Here is a 17791-nt window from a genome sequence, read left to right as displayed (position 1 = left end):
TTTAACAAAGATGTAAAACTTAATCGCATCCATTTAATATCAATGTTAAACTGTTTTATTCACATTAATTAGCATGATCTCAAACATATTTTACACACTTAACTGCATGTGCTGAGGATGTAAACATGACTTTAATAACTAACGTGTTATAGTTGTAGGTTTTCATTCTATAGTTGTAAAAACAGGTGGTTAAACCATCTTTGGCAATGCAAACAGACTGGAATTAGTCTCATATTTCCCCACCAGAGGGCCCTGTTGTTCCAACTAAACAGAGTTGTGGCTGATTACTACAAAGATGATTCAGTTCACATTTTTCAACACAGACAATGTTTATTCTCCATCCATGTTTTATCAGCATCCTCTTCATTCTGATATATTAGCATTTGATGCTTCTACAGCTTGTAAACAGTAACAGAAGCATTTCATAGTGGTACTGCAGGGGGACATTACACAACACACAGAATAACAAAGACTACAGACCAGCATAGTCAACATTTGACAAAAAAACATGAAGAAAAGTAACACTGCGACTTCAGGATGTTGGATTGTTGATGATGATATGACGCGTAGCTGAGTTCAAGTTTAATATGAAATAATATGGGAGTAAATGCATGCAATACAAACAGGGCAGTTATGCAGTTTGGATGAATTTCCTTCAATAATCAAACATAATGATACAAATGCAGCAAAAAAATTACGCTTAAAATAAAAAAGAAATGATCGTAACAAGTGCTTTATCAAAAGTTTCATCTAACATTGTACAAAAGTTTAATTTTATGTACATTTAGGAGGAAAAGACCAGCAATTCCACATTTCAAAATAAAAGCTTGATCTAAGAACAGCACATGACTAAGTTTTAAAAACATTTCCTCTATTTCTTCACTTTGTTCTACTTTGACGAGTTTATTTTCTGCAGAACAAACACAGGGATGGGTTCGTATAAAAGTGAAATATAATGTGTGGTTCAAACTCAAAGCTCGGGCTAAGTTATGATGTTTTGTTTTTAAGGTTTCAAGTTTCTGATTCCGCCCTCTTCCTGGTCGACTACCTGAAGGAGTGTCTGAAGTGCACACTCCTCCTCTTCAGCTTCTCCGGGTTGTGTGAAGCCATGTGGGAAAACTCTCGGAAGATGTCGAGGTATGTGGCGTCTCCTGGTGGAATAAAAAACAACAACAGAGGGAAACAAGGATGAAAATGAGGCACAAACTAGTGTGACATCCTATTTTAGAGAGTCAAAACATGTCTTGTGAATGAGCGCAGTGATGGAAACAGAAAGCAGAGGATCTGTGTGAATGAAAGGGCAAAAACAGGCAGAGGCACCGTGAAGCTCGACCTCTTTCAGCTCTGCAAATTCTGAGCCTTTACTTTTCTGGTGTCCATGGCAGCAGCTGAATCTAGCAGAACAACAAAAGCAGTTGAACTCTTTTGTGTCCTCTGAGAGCTCCCAGGCTTGGCTAATTAAAAAAAGAGGAATGAGCATTCCTGCTTTTCCCTGTTTCTGAGTGTGTGTGAGTGTGAGAGAAAGAAGCAAAGAGGTCAGAGAATCAAAGTTTATCTGCTTCTCACATTCAGCTAAACTTATCTTATCTCATATAAACCCAACATAAGCAAGATGATAATTAAGAACAGCACTTAATATTTATTTTGCTAGTAGCCGTAGAGCACAGCTAGCACATTCCCTAATGTGCTAATAAGTCCAACAATTTAGCTTCTGTTATTTGGTAAAACAGATTTTTTTTTTTAATTATTTAATTTATTTATAATTAAATTCTATTCATACATTAATTAAATTTAATTTTATTTATACATTAATTTTTATCTTTGGTTTAATTTAATTTATTTATAATTTTGTTTAATTTGATTTTATTTTCTATTTATTTTATTTCCTATTATTATTTTATATCATTATTACATTTACAATTATTATTTTTTATTTGTATTATTTTTTTTAATTTTTTATTATTTTTATTGTTTTTTTATTTTTTTATTTTTTTTCTTATTTTCTTGTTAATTAAACCATCCATAAACTCTCAAGCTAGAACAGCTTAATCATCTGTAAACTCTATAAAAAGCTAATGAAACTAAATAGAGCTCATTTCAGTGAGTAATTTTTTTTTTAATATTTTATGGTTTTAGCTGCTAAAAATGAGAATTTACCTCCACTTGCCAAATAATTGTGATGATTGAAACATGCTTTTGAAAGCTTATCAAAAACTTTGACACTTTAAAGGTTACATGTCAATTTTTAGGTTTTTTCTTTCAACTATTACCCAACACTTCTTCATAATTCATGGCTAAGGTAAGTTTTATTTGCCCAATACATATTCAAACTTTTTGTCTAGTGTGCATTCTTTATGTCTCCTTACTATTTGGGATAAGAGCTACTAAGTACAGAAACTAAACTTAGTCTTTGTACAGGAAGTTATCGGTTATTAGTGTTATGAATTTGCTATTAGTTATTTGTGTTATTTGTGTAATTGTACATTAGTACTTTCTTCTTTTCTTTAATGAAATGGGTGTAATGTTGTAATATCTCCAATAGATGATGTGGGCAGTGTCATTAAATGTGGCTAGAAGATGAAGTATCATTGGTCTGAAAGGCAGAAATGTAATGTTACTATATGTGTATGCAGAGTCTCTTTTAATAATTTGACTTTTAAAAAAGAGTACCATGACTGAATAAAAACAAACAAAAATTAAAACATTTAGGCCTCAAAAGAGACAGCACAGAGTGACATGGGATCCTGACCCTGGCCTTTCTGACTGTGAGACAACAAACTGTCCCATTAAGTCCCAAAACCAAATCAAAATGTGTTTCATTGGCAAACTAAAAGCGTTGCAGCCATTTTTTTTTCTTTTTGAGCTGAAGCTAAATAAACAAATCTCACTGAGGGACTTAATGGTGCTGTGGTACAATCTTAAAGACAAGATATCAGGCTGCAGGTGATCTGCTGGCAACAGCAGGTGCTGGACTTTTTTTTTTTTCTTTTACACTTCTGGAATCTCTTAAGGTGTTAGTTTGACTTTGGGAAAGTAATTTGAATTTTATAATTAAAAAAAATGTCAAAAACAAATAAATAAATGAATAATTCAAAAATTGTATTATTATTATTATTATTATTATTATTATAAAATGAATTAAATAATTCAAAATAATCTGTGAGGATCTATTTTGTCCTGTGTTTGTGTGTATGACTGTTCTTTGTCTGAAACTTTGAAAAATGTGCTGCTGCATAGCTTGGCCATGAAACCATTTTAAAAGAAAAAGATCTTGAAAAGTAAATTTTGCTGGTTAAAAAAAATAGTAACACAAGTCACAACTCTGATAAGACATCCAATCAAAATTAAGAATTTTGAGCTGGCCAATCAGAATTTAAGGGGGGCATAGTCAACCAAGCAGACTGCACCAGGCCTTGTCAGACAAACAGGGGACCTAACCCTTTAAGTGATCTTCTGTTTTGTCTTGGCTGCTGTCTGAACCAACTCAACAAACTTTAACAGATTCATCTCATATGTGACAAAAACTATCATCTAATCCAGTTAAAAATCTAACAAGCAGGAATTTTGGTCAGTCATCCATTTCTGGGATCGAGGATTGACCTCAGTGCTACTAAATTTCTGGCTTTGAAAATACTGACAAGAACAACTCCTGTCTACCTGGGGTCCCTAGTCCAGGTCTAGACTCTTTCTGGCCCAGTGCGGCTCCGAATCACTAGCCAGACTCTTCTCCTCTGTTGTTTCCAAATGATGGAATGAATTACCTAACTCTATACGATTCACAGAGTCTCTTTCTACTTTAAGAGATGTCTGAAGACTCATCTGTTCAGGGAACACTTAGATCCTTAATCTGAGCCTTCTCCTCTTTGTCCTCAGGGGTAGAATGAGTCAGTAGGTCTCAGACCAAGCTTTTAGTGGATTTTTCAGCACTAATTACGGGATGTCGTTGAAGGTTGAAGTATATTGTTGCAGCAATTGATTGTGGTTTGTTGGCTACATTATTCTACATTATTAAAAAGAAAATCCTGCACTTAATGGCATCACCTGGAGCCAAATAACTTGTTGTGTAATGTTTGCAAATTCATTAATCTTCAGGATTTTAGGGTGTAATCGCATAAAATTGCAGTTATCATATAATGTTTTACAATAAATTGAAATGTAAACTGGAAAATGCTAATCAGACAGTTGGAGCATTTTCAAAGACGTTATTCTCTTTCTTTCACACAAAGTTTTATAAAATCATGCAGCTTAACTCAGAGGTTTGTTAATGCAGTTAGACACAGAGACGGGTTGTAAAAAAGAGAGAGGGAAGGAATGAAATCAAGTAAAGAAGCAGAGAGAGAGGTTAGTTTCAGTCACATGTTCCATTTATTTTCAGTAGCATTTTAAAGACACAGGGAGGAGTTATAAACAGAAAGGATACGGAGTGTTAATAAGCACAGGCGTCATCAGAGACTCAGCGTCTCACACAATATCCAAAGAAACCAAACAGGTAACAGTCAGAGACGGAAAATACCAGAAAGATAAAAATCGCATGTTAGAAGCAGGCAGTTAAAGTGTTAATAGTTTATTTACACAACAGTCAAATTAATGACCCACACACACACACACACACACACACACACACACTGTACAACGTGTAATCCCTCAATGGCGTGATGCGAATCAGTGTTTCATTTCTCAAAAACCTGCTTCCTGTTCGGAGACGGTGCGATCACACCGAGTACTGCACAAAGTAAGAGAAGGCTGTGTTTTCAAAGTGCTGTGAATGCATCACCGAGGGGACAGGAAGAGACAGGAGAGCTGACCCTTCAAAATAAAAGTATCTCAAAACGCTCTGCAGACTAAAGTTAGGGACCGTGTGAAAATTAACTCAAAACTTTGGTTTGTATTCAACCCCTGGGGAAAGTATTTCCCATCATGCCTCGGGGACTAACAGTCTACACTTTCTGGATCACTGCGGCTCTCTGAGAGCAGCTGAAGGGTCAAACAGAGTGTGCTCGTGAGGCCGAACGTAATCCAGAGCATTAAGGGATCAATAAACACCGTTTTCAGCCGCATCCTTCATTGTCATCGAGCTTTTTGCATCAACATCGTCCAGCTAATGGAAGACTGTCCGTCTGTTTGCATCGTTAATGTCTTTTCATGCACTGGAGTCATGATTTGGCAGTAGATAAAATCGACATCACTTAAACTAAATGTCAAATACTCACATCCACCGGGAAGTAAACAGAGGCAAAACAGCCGACCATGCATTAGAGACATCATCGTGAAACGTTGACCATAAACAAACGTACAAACTGTACAAACAGCAACAGCTCAATGTGTTTTATCAAAAACGGTTAAACATGATTGTCATTATGAGTTCTGTCCGTCGTCCCCATAACGAGAATAAAATACTGTTCCTGTGTGTGAGAGTGCTCAAAATAAAGTCTAACAAAATATCTCCAGCTTAAAAAAATACACCATCTGCGTCACTGTCGAACTCAATACAAAAAATACTCTGTGCTGACGGCGGCGTCGCACTATTGCTCTGGACGTTTCCTCACAAATAAAAAACAAAATCAGCTCATTTGTTTAAAAAAAAAAAAAAAAAAAAAGGAATGTAAGTTTGATAAAAACTGGAATGATGTCACTGTCTGAGGGAAAAGTGCAAACTTTTGCTTTTGATTGCTCAGTCAAAGAGAAATGATTCGTCCTCTGTCACAGATTCACAGCCTCTCGTTGTCTGATTATCTAAGAAACACAATCTGCTCAGATTAAACGAACCCTGCATAGTTAATCCATGATGTCACTTCCTGGAATGTGCTAAAATAATTTACAGTTTTGAAGACATGCAAGTTCATGCACAAAGAGTCATTTCTGGTCATCTTTGTTGCAGTGTAGGTTTGTTTTATGAGTCTGGACAGCTAACAGCTTCAAATACTACAATACCCATGATCCTTTACTGCTGTTGTAACTCTACCCTGGTGGAGAATTCCCTGTCGCTCTAACAAAACTTGGCACAATACTTCACCAAATTCAATCATGACAAACAATTAAATATAAGATTTATATCGTCATATGAACACTTCACTTCTTTTATTTATTTTAAAATCTGACACAGCTACCTTTCTTTTTCATTTCAAAATGAAGTTTGTTTTTGTAGTTCTTTCGGCCTTGCGTTTACACGGAAACTGCGTTTCAGCCGACCTAAAACACAAACTTTTGAAAACGGCCTCCAGAGTGGAATTTTTCGGAAACGCTGCCGACACCGTTGCCGTGAAAACAGTAAGCCGGTGTTTTTAGTAGAAATGATGATGTCACACTCTGATTTGCACACACGCATACAACAGGACAACAGTACCGTTGTCACGATTGTCACAGAGTACCGTGTTTTGCTGCTGAATCTGTGACTGACTTTAACAAAATGAACATCTGTTGCTCCACTTTTGCTCTTAGTATTCCCCAATACACCAGATGATCGGCTCAACTCTACCTCGGTGGAGATCTCCGAAAAGCGGTTTTTGGACAAGACAGTTATAGCTCCACCTACAGGCCTGGCATGCTTACTACAGCGTTTTCAGTTCCTCACCGTTTTCGTGTAAACGCAGATTTTTTTTCACTGCGTTTTAGCGTTTTCAGATGAAACGTTGTGTAAATGGGGCCTTAATGCGCAAGCTGTGTCTTGTAGATTTTACATCATGACGTGTCACTTCCATGCACACTGGATCAAGTTCCCAATACACTCCCTGTGAATCACCCTGCACTGGTTTCGATCTAAAATAAAACATGTTCCCAGCTCCTTTTTCTCTGAGGAATTTCATGTTTTTCCACCAAAATCTGCATTTTGGTGTCTGAGGCTTTTACCTTTCTTTTTTTGTGTCGGTGGGCGGAGGTAAGGCGGACGCAGGTAACACAGTTGATGAACTCCTGACGTCACACGTACGTTTATATTGACTGACAGCGGACACAGGCAATAGCGATTGTCCTCTTTCAGCTTTTGGATAAAAAATCATGCTTTCAGAAAGGAGGGCAAGAGCCAATCAAATGCGAGACATCAAAAGTGATTAAAATGCTGTGAGGTCCCACACAAAGCGGGACACCTGGAGATATTTGTGGATTTTTACCTCATCTGCGATTTATTCATTTTTTGGTTTATTTATTTCTTTTGACTCTTCTTTAAGGAAAAGTGCAAATAAACAAAACTAAATTCACTGATTTCTCAAGAAGCTAGGAATCGATTACCGACCGCCGCAAGGTGCTTCCATTGTCAAAATGCGCAAGCAGCTGTAACTGTCTACAGACCACAAAGAGGTTTATAACTTAGATTTTAATAATACTTTTTGATTATACTTTTTTTTTCAGGTGTTGATGCTGTTTCAACTTTTCCCGAATAATAATTCAACCAGATCATTTTCACACTGAGCTGTTATGTTAGAAAAATGAATGTGGCACTGTTTTCTAAAATAAAGGATGCTTTATATAACTTTCCAAAGTAAAAGCATCAAATAAATGAAGCTTACTGGCTCAAACCAGCTGTTTTACAAAGCTGTACCCAGAATCCCTTGCTGATGTCGTTATCATAGGTCTCTCATTAGCTTTAGCACAGTGCTGCTGGGTTATCTCTACAAACTCATCCCTGGCAGTGATTTCCTCACTCTGCAGGAGGCTGAGCGAGTGTGGGGCTGATTTTTGGCGGCTGTTAGACGTGACATCGTTAAAGAGCGAGCTCCTGTGAGATCCTGAGCGACGGGCTGGAGTCTTAAGGCTGTGATCTGATAAAAGGACGCAGAGAAGACGTGGATCTGGTGGGGGAAAGTGAGTTGTGTTTCTAACGGCGCCCCCTGCAGGGTAACTTCTCAGTACTCTGCGATAGTGAGACAGATAAACTCCTGAATGCAGCGTTTGTACTGCTGCTCAGTCGGGCTGCTGGTTGGGTATTGACCTGGCTGTCCGAACGGTCCCTCCGACTCCCGCATCTCCTCGTTCATCCGCGCCAAACGGAGCCTGAAGAGAACAAGGAGGAGGACGTTAAAAACATGAATCAAAGCTGGGAGATAAAAACGTCTTAATGAGGATAAAAACTGAACGCACAGCGTGACGATGTCTGCGTTAGCTTGTTGGACAGCTATACTCAAAGGATCCTGTCCGTCCTCGTCCTCGTCGTTCTGCGTCGCTCCTCTCTTCAGGAACAAACACACCTGCCTGGATTTAAAAAGAAACATCTACATGTAAGTCAAATAAAACACCGGTTTATTATTCAGCAGCTTAAAAACCAGAGAGAAAACTCTGACCCCAGACTGTCACAGCTGAAATATTCATCTGAATCTGCAGCTTCACTCTGACGGAGCTCGTCCTCCTGACAGTGAAACGCCATGAGCCGTGCTCACACGTGTCACAGATCCAGCCTGGAGTTCAGAGCCGCTCTCTGACTCATGACTCACCCCGTGTGTCCCAGATATGTGGCATGATGCAGCGGGCCCCTCCCTCTCGCGTCTCTTTGGTTGACGTCAGCGGCGTTCTGCAGCAGGAACTCGCAGGCGATGAGGGAACCCTGAAACCACAGAGAGGACTCAGGAATGACTGAAAGTTGGTGCTTATCATCAGAAAACATTAGAAAAGAGTTTCTCGTACTGACAGCCCCCTGATAAACCAGTTACCTTAAACTGATTTAACTCATTCACATGAAATCTTTGGAAATCTTTGTCTTAAAATTTAAATTCAAAGCAGGTAATTGACACAAATCCGCACTTTGACATCCATCTCACAAAATGTCTCACTCTGAGACTTATTGGTCTCTGACTTCCAGTAATGCTGGTATGAGACTAAACTACAGTTAAACAGAGTGAATCATGTGAAAGCCCAATTTCTGCCAGATTAAAAATAAAAAAAAGTCAGAAGGATAAGATTGGAAAACAGATTTATGAGATAAAAAGTTAGAAATTAAGAAACAGCTTGTTTAAATTTGTTGATAACATGTTCAAAGTATGAGTAATAAAAAATGGAAATTATGAGATAAGATGTCGAAATTAAGATTTAAGTTTGAAAATATGTGATATGATGTCAAAATTATGAGATAAGATTTCGAAATTATGAGTTAAGATGTCAAAATAAAAAGATAAGAAGTCCAAAATGAGAAAAAAAATACAATTATAAGAAAAGATGTCAAAATTAAGATTGCAGTTTGAATTATGTGATATGACGTCAAAATTATGAGATAAGATTTAAAAATTATGAGATAAGATGTCAAAATTAAGATAAAAAGACTGAAAGTATGAGATAGAATGTCAAAATTGTGTAATAAAATTTCAAAATTAAGATTACAGTTTGAAATCAAGAGATATGATGTTGAAATTATGAGATAAAATTTCAAAATTAAGAGATACAATGTCAAAATAAACAGATAAGAAGTCCAAAATGAGATAAAGTGTGAAATAGTGAGATTATATGTTATAATAATGGTGAAAGTTTGAAATTATGAGATTTGATGTCAAAATTATGAGATAAAATGTCATGATATCAAGATTAAAAGTCCCAAAATTAAGTTGGAAAGTCAAAATCAAGATAAAGGAGTACAATGTTAGGGAAAAAGGTCAAGATTTCAAAATTAGGCTACAATCAGTAAAAAAAAAACTGAAATTGAGATAAGATGTCAAAATAAAAAGAATGGTTGTCGAAATTGAGATAAAAGTTTGAAATTATGAAATTCTGATTTCAAAAATATGAGATACAGTGTCAAAATTGAGATAACAGATTGAAATTTTGAGATAATATGTCAAAATGTATGATAAAGTCTCAAATTTGAGCTTAAAAGTCAAAATCAAGATAAAAGATGAAAATGTTGAATGTCCATGAAAATGAAAAAACGGTCAAGATTTCAAAATGAAGCCACAATAAGGAGAAAAAATGTAGAGTATGTGCTTAAAGTTAAAATTAAGGGATACAAAGTCCTAAATGTCAGTTCAAAAGTCAAAATCTTTAGTTGAAATTAAGTGATATGTTTTTAAAATTAAGACATGACAAGTCAGAATCATTGGTTAAAAAGAAAGAAAGAAAAAATAGATACAAATCTGAAATTTAGGGAAACAAAGGCAAAAAATATTAGTCAAAAGAGTTGCTTTTAAGAGTTATCAGATCATTTTTATCAGAAACTCAATCAGGGACAATAAAGGGTCAATATTCAGAGAACACAAACAGAACGTGTTTTAGTCAGGACCACACTAATGAAGTTATAACTTTATTTTGGTGGAACAGCTCTGTTCCTCTCTACATACTCATGTGGAACGCCAAAGCTTGAGGCGGGGAGAGCACACCTCCCCTCTTTTTTATGTGCATACATGAAGAGCCATGGCAGGCAGAGCAACAGCAAATACGACATGTATGTGACGCATGTTCCCAGAAACTGCTGGTTCCACAGACTCACCCCGATCACGGCCTGTATGAGCGGAGACTTTCCTTCATCCTCATCGTTCACTGAGTTGACGTCAGCGCCGTGGGCGAGAGCTTCAGCCATGACGGGGAGGTTTCGGGCTTTGGAGGCTTTGTAGAGAAGCACCCCGGGATGAAGGTCTCTGATGTCCTCGGGGTCTGACGTCTCTGGTTCTGCCTCCAGCTCGGCTTCTCCGCTCGAGTCCTCCGACACCTCGCACTCTGAGGGCGAGGAGGAGGAGGGCGTGAGAAACAGGAACGGAAAATAAATCACACCGTCCACCTTCCTGGAGTCAAACTCACCCTCTGTGACGCTGTTCACCACTGAGCCGAACACCAGGATGTCTGTGCTGCCGTCTGTGCTGCCCCCCAACCCGCTGTCGCTGCTCAGACCTGCCGGACCGGGAGACGCCAGGACAAGGACACGTTAGTTACTGCTGTCTCTGTCCGCCTCACTGACCCAAAACTTAAACCTTTAGACTTTAAAGCTTTTCTGGGAGCAGGTAAAGTAGTGAGTCTCTTACTTCGAGGTCCAGATCCAGTGTCGAAGTAGGAGAAGAGCGAGTCCAGCTCATCGGGACAGAAGAGGGAGTCTCGCCTGAACTTAGCAGCTGCTGCGAGGAAAGAAAAGTGGAGTTGACACGAGATAACGTCCATTTTTTACGTAGAAACAGAATAAAGTAGTATATTTGTTGCCTTCTGAGAATAAAATAATCCAACCTGCTGCTCCTCTGGGCAGAAAATCCACATATATGCAGATTATGTTGTGAGAAAACGCGACTGATTCAGAGAGTAAAAGTTGTAATCTAATCCTAAAGTTGGGCTCACTGAGCGAGGAGAACAGTCTGTCATTCCTGGCTCCATCTTTGCTCTTTTTTTTTTTCCCCCTTTGGGTTTCTCAAAAATGGAAAAGTGCTGCGGGCTGTGCATGAATTATTCAGACCTCAAACCGGGGCTGAAGAGGCTAAAAGTTTGGGGACTGACCTACATCTCAAAGTCCAAACCGTGTGAGTACCTGCAGAGAGCGTGGACGGCGACGTGCTTCCAGCGTCCTGTCGGTATCTCCGCCGTGTTTTAGGAACAGTCGTGGCGCTGTTGTGTCGCCGACATTTCTTCACGCTCCACCTCCGCTCTGACTTCCTCTCCCCGTTGATGAGGATCTCTGTGGAGCCGAGCTTCTTCAGGAACTTCTTCTCGACGTACTTCGCTTTTATCCAAGCCTCCTTCTCCTGCCTGTACGGGAACAAAAACAGCGTTAACACAGTAAATAAAACACAAAAATCACGTCTCGTTCCTACAGTCAGGGTGTCTTTATTGGACTCTTACCTGGAACTGGACGGTAGTGGTTTCTTCAGACCCTGTTCTTGGTACGAGCCTTCATAGATGTGGTTGATGACACTGTTTCCGAGCTCACACATCAACTGCGAAGCAAACACAGAAGACATACACCTGTAAAACCAAAGCTTCAGCCTCACAGAGCTTAAAGAGCTCAAACAGGGAACAGTAGCTCTGTCTCAAGCTTCATTTGACCAAGAAACAACATTTGTTGGAAAAAAAACTCTTAAAGCGCTGAAAACAACACTCGAGTCGTTTTTCTTGATGTGATGCAGAAAACTCTGAAAATGTTGAGCTCCTTAATGAGCTTTCTTCTTTGAGAATCTCTTGGTTTTTGGTGCCTAAATGCATCTTTGTGACTGTGAGGGAGTGGAAGAGAAGGAGATTTTCCATGCTGGACATGAACACAAAATTACAAGTTTATATATTGAGAAATAAAAAGAAGTTAAATTGAAAAACTTTGAGATTTTATTACTAAACAAGTTTATATAACCTCAAGAACACACACAAAAGTACTGAAAAATGGTACTGTTGAATGGCGGTACCAGTTGCCAGGAACCAGGCACTGGTACCGTATCATTTCAAATGTGAAAGGTTCCCATGCCTGAATCTGGAAACTGTAGGAACCTTTCCCATTTTGTAGCTTCCCCAGTGCAGGAACTATGAGGTACTCTAGCTCCAACAACCTTATTTAGAGGAACCTTTCCAGTTCCTGCTCCAAAAGCGATGATAATGATAATGATAAGAAGAAAAAGAAGAAGAAGAATATATAAATGAAGCACATCTAAAAATACTGGTTCACAAAGTGCCTCATTAATTGAGCAAAAAAATACTGTAAATCCCAAACAGAAAAGTCGAAGAAGTGTTGTTGCTTTAATGTTTTTAACAACCAGCATCATGATGGTGCAAATGCAGAGTCCCCAAAATATGGAGCTCTCCATAGAGAGAAAAGTTTCTCTTCAAAAAGATCCCAGAATTGCTTGGTCCAATTTTCGTAATGTGTACAAAAGTTTCTACTCAGTGTAATTTTTTTTGCATCAATTAAATCAAACAAATCTTTTGCATTTTTTTTTCTTTTTTTTTAAATTTCACTATGCCAGTATACCATCACTATTAGGGATGCATGATATATCAGTATCAATATTAGTTTCGGATGATGTTGGTCATTATTTTAACATATCGGTATTGGCTGATATTTACTCATAAGCTAATGACATTTTCAGAGCATTTTGAACGAACTTTCAAGACCAAAATAATCTTGTTTTCTCTGACCGTGTAAACATCAAAACCACCTAAAAAGAGTGGACTCTCTTCTTTTATGCCTCTCTTACTGTATTTGACCTAAAAAACAGACAAAACATACTTCTTGATCACGTTTATCCCGGGCGCTCCATCCTTTGAGGCCCTCCATGATCGTCTTTTCTCATGATCCCGCCGCTCTTTCTCTTTGAACTACCTCGACACATCAACTCAGATTGTTTGTTTGTTTTTTTTACCAATATTGATATCAGTAGATATTGGTTATTGGCCATTGCAACAATATTAATATCAGATATCGGTATCGGCCAAAACTTCCATACCGGTGCATCCGTAGTCATTATGTTAAATTGAGTTCAGTTATCTCTATGTCTTAGCATTAGCTTTTCTAAAAAATATTTATCCTTTGAAGCATTAACAGCTGCTAAAGGACTCAGCATTGCTAAGACAGACAACAACAAAAATAACATAAATAATAATTTATATGGCACTTTTGGAAAACTAGGTTATGAAATACTTTGTGAAGGCGGTATAGAGCTACATAGAGCAATATTGGGAGAAATGAATATATATATATATATATATATATATATATATATATATATATTTATATATATATATATATATATATATTTATATATATATATATATATATATACATATATATATATATATATATTTATATATATATATATACATATATATATATATATATATATATATATATATATATATATATATATATACATACATACATACATACATATATATATATATATATATATATATATATATATATATATATATATATATATACATATATATATATATATACATATATATATATATACATATATATATATATACATATATATATATATATATATATATATATATACATATATATATATATATATATATATATATATATATATATATATATATATATATATATATATATATATATATATATATATATATATGTATGTATGTATTTTGCGATATTTTCTTAAGTTTACTGCTTCACTGTGTTCAGCTGAATTCTCCCTGAAATGATAACAGACTCTCACCTTATTGCTTCTGTGAATGCTATCTATGCTAGCAAAGAGTCTTAATAATGTTGATATCTGTTAATTATTGATACTGACCTATAATATTTCCTGCAAGTGACTTTTTTACATCAGGTCAGACTTTTTAATAATGAGCTCCTGCACAGAGACTCCATCTTTTAAGTCTCTGTCCACGACCAAATAACATTACACGGGTATTTTTAAGATATGCAGTAGCTCACAAATTTGTCCTCCTACTGCATTTTACCTTTTTTTTAGGCTTGAATATTTTCCTGGTGATATGAATCAATAAAAAGTAATGTTGAGATAATAACACACATATAACGCACAGCCTTTGGGTAAGAATATTGCACAAACATGTTGTGATGATGATACTGAAACCATATGTTGTGTTGTCCTAAGGCAGCAGAATTAAAAGCTAGCCATAAACTCACAGATCATAAAAGACTGAAAACATATTTGCTTCTGTAGACATTTTCCAAACAGTTGAACTCAAGTAGGGAATAATTAATGACGGACTGTACCTTTAAAAGCTCTGGTTCCCATGAGTCCAGTGTGAGTGATCGGACTTTTGAACAGTGAACCCCGAGACTCCTGCAACGCAAACAGAAACAGTTTCAATCCTGAGAAAAAGGTTTTTACATCTTTAAAGGTGAAAGACAAAGTTTTGACTTTATTAAAACTTTAAGGTGACAGAGGTTTAAAAAAAAATAAGAGCAGATCACGTCTTTAAAAACTGTTTTCTAAATGATTCAAACACTGGAAGTTGTGTTTGGTGACCTAAAACCAGAGGAGGGGAATGAGAGCGCGAGCTAATGTCATGCTAATCAGCGAGTTCCTGAATGAAACGGTCTGGAGTCCCGGCAACTGTGATACTGTTTCTCCTCGGCTTTGAGCGGCCACGTATGATCTCATCCAGAGAGGACATGAATATTCAACAGGTGGACACACACACACACACACCAAACACGGGGGGGTGTATTGTGATTACATAAGCTGGCAGAATTGAAACTTTAAAAACACAAACAGAAAAACAGAGATGCGTTCAGGAGCCTCGGTTCAGTGATGTAACAGGACGTTACCCTGCAGCTCTGATCTGAACGATGAGCGGACGCGTTCGTCTTCATTCATCGACGTTACATCACATCCACTCCTCAATGAAACCCTTCAATGCTCGCTCAGTGTGTCCCCTTTCTCTTCTCACTTCACCTCCATCAATGAGCCTCTCAGTCAGAGCCAGGAGCAGCACACGGGGCTTTAATCCCCTCAGCGGTGTGCGGGGCCTTCAGCGGCTCAAAGCGAGGCTGGAGTCAAAGGAAACTGGCGGAAAGTAACGTCTGCGGTGCCAGAGCCGGACACAGCAGATCGTGGAAGTGTTGGAGGTTTATACAGATCATTTAAAGAGACTTTTTTTAAAACTTCACTTTATGTTTTGGCTTCATTTTCCAAAGCGATGACCAGCCTCTTTCTGTGTTTCAAATAAACCAACACTTCACTTCATTTGTCCATTTCTAACTTTATTTTTAATCTTATTTTTGGTCTAAAGTGTGAGGAAAACATCTGCAGAGGTTGCAAACTTTGGGATTTTGCTGCAGCTTCAATTTGATTCAGGCTCCTTGGTGAACTACAGACTGATATCTAAACCTCACTTTATTTAAAATAAATCTAGGGGGAGTATTTGACATTTAAAAAAGGTTTTAGGAGGAAAAACTAGTCAAAAAAACTTTCTTTCAGAGGACTTTCAAAATGTCCGAATTTGGGGAAAAGATCAGAAATAAGTCCAAATTTTGACTTTTTTTAACAAAATAATAATATTTAAGTTAAAATTCTGACTGAAAAAAGTCACAATAATCACTGATACTCAATGTGACTTTAAAGGGAGAGTCCGCAGAATTTTCCTAAAAAATAAAATGATAACTTTTACAGAAATACTCATACATAATCATCTCCTATAGGCCTTAATACATGTGTGTCAGTGTCTGTGTCTGCCCTGAACCCTCTCCTCTGCCTGGATGTTGGTCTTTCTGGATGGAGACTAAGCCTGGCTAGCTATGCCGAGCAGCTACGATAGTGGACGTTGCCCCTAAACGAGGGTGAAGCCTGGCTAGGCCTTCACTCGCTTTCACTTGCGAGTTAGCTTTCTGCTAACCAGGTATGTGTCAAACACTCGCGATTAGCTTGTGCTAACATACCAAGCAAGGTGCACGGCCCTCGAGTTTCTTCCATGAAAGACAAAAACTCGATGAACCCGGTTGTGAAGTGGTTGAATCGTCTGATTGGTCAGCCTCAGCTCTATCCAGCGTCCCTGTGTACCAAGTAGTTGCAGAGGATTGCTAACTCTGTCTTGAATGAAGACTCCCACCCTCTGCAGCGCTACAAAATCAGCTTTGTGCTGCTATTGCTGAACTGAACAAGCGGCATCCTTATTTTACACATGTATCTTTATTTAGGCACTTGTGTATTTATTCCTTTATTTCTTATATCTCTCTTAAATTTGGTTTTATCCTTAGCTCTTACAGAGCTACTGCTGCATCCCTGCTCCGGCAGGTTGCAGCAGAGACAAAAGCCTCCTGTTTTTGCTGGATGACAGAGCTGTGACAACAATTTACAAAATGCAGATCGAGCTGGACAGGAAGCTGTTCATGAAAACCACAAAAAGACAGCCAGTGGCTTTTTAAAATAAAACAAACCTTGCCAAAACCAGATCGTATGTAGCTTGACTTTGACGACAAATGGACACAATGAGCAGAGCCAGACCAGGAGTCAACAGGTTTGAGGTTTTACAGCCCAACATGACTGAAGAGAGGATCATTAATGGAGTGGTGGTGACTGGCGTGAGCTGACTGATGAGAAACCAGACTCAGAGACATTTCTGTGTCCTCTACCTGTGGATCCCCGAGCACTCAATGCACAGCAGGATGCCCAGGTTGATGGACGCCCAGCGAGGGTCGGCCTGGCCACAGTCGCAGCACTGCTCATTCCCTGGCAGACACTGGATCCTCTGCAGGATGGTCTCTCCCCGCACGGAGCGCTCCCGAGGCTCGCTGGCTGAGTCGATGCTGCTGGTGGACGGAGACGCTGTTCTGTCCAGGTGCTAGAGAACAAACCCAAAATACACAATCAAGATCATGAAATGCTCTACTTCAAGACTGTTTTTGATTCTTGTCTTATTGACTTCTTAAAATATCATGTTTTAGCAGCTTCTTATGAAACATACGAGTCTCTCACCTCTATGTAATACGTGTCTGGGCTCTCTCTGTAGGCCGAGGCGATGCTGGCCTGAACGGCCTGAATCCAGGCCTGTCTGAGTTTCTCAGAGTCAGCCTGAAGCATGCAGCTCCTGAAACACAGATAATCAAACATTTTACTTAAAACATGCTCAAACAGAATAATGAATTATGGCTGCAACAATGACTCGCTAAAATTAATAAAAATCAATAAAAATCGATTAGTAAAAGCGTCGACAACGTTTTTCCATAATCGATGCACTGTGCTGCATCATTACTGTATTAGTTTCTTTCCAGTTTGTCTTCTTCATTTTTGTCGGATTATTTAGCAGTTGGCAACTACCAGAAGTGCATTACCGCCACCTACTGGACTGGAGTGTAGATTACCTGGGATGTGGGGCTGTATGCATCACATGTAAACAGATCAGCGTGGCGGAGGAGAAGCCGAGCCGGCAGGTGAGGGAAACAAGTAAACACGCAAATAATGACAGAGCT

At 38.1% G+C, this 17791-nt stretch overlaps 1 protein-coding gene across 4 annotated transcripts in view; it reads right to left on the bottom strand.

The window, feature by feature from the left end:
• Positions 1-281: 281 nt before the first annotated feature.
• Positions 282-17791, bottom strand: part of LOC141799093 (arf-GAP with coiled-coil, ANK repeat and PH domain-containing protein 3-like) — a 110919-nt gene continuing 93409 nt past the window's right edge. The window contains exons 14-25 of one of the 4 annotated variants that reach the window (XM_074681184.1): positions 17298-17409; positions 16955-17163; positions 14594-14663; positions 11734-11828; positions 11423-11640; positions 10932-11018; positions 10711-10809; positions 10403-10629; positions 8424-8533; positions 8074-8184; positions 7925-7986; positions 282-1151 (exon numbers count right to left, since the gene is read on the bottom strand). In XM_074681184.1, the coding sequence (XP_074537285.1) occupies positions 1045-1151; positions 7925-7986; positions 8074-8184; positions 8424-8533; positions 10403-10629; positions 10711-10809; positions 10932-11018; positions 11423-11640; positions 11734-11828; positions 14594-14663; positions 16955-17163; positions 17298-17409 (1507 nt within the window). In that variant the 3' untranslated portion in view covers positions 282-1044. Of the gene's footprint in view, positions 1152-7924; positions 7987-8073; positions 8185-8423; positions 8534-10402; positions 10630-10710; positions 10810-10931; positions 11022-11422; positions 11641-11733; positions 11829-14593; positions 14664-16954; positions 17164-17297; positions 17410-17791 lie in introns of all 4 variants that reach the window. The other 3 variants (XM_074681186.1, XM_074681183.1, XM_074681185.1) reach the window with 3 other exon arrangements.

The sequence above is a fragment of the Halichoeres trimaculatus genome, unplaced genomic scaffold (assembly GCF_033239565.1).
Source record: "Halichoeres trimaculatus isolate MK-OKI-2021-1 unplaced genomic scaffold, fHalTri1.1 fHalTri1_scaffold_11, whole genome shotgun sequence".
Lineage (NCBI taxonomy): Eukaryota > Metazoa > Chordata > Actinopteri > Labriformes > Labridae > Halichoeres > Halichoeres trimaculatus.
This window is presented reverse-complemented; position numbering and strand designations above follow the sequence as displayed.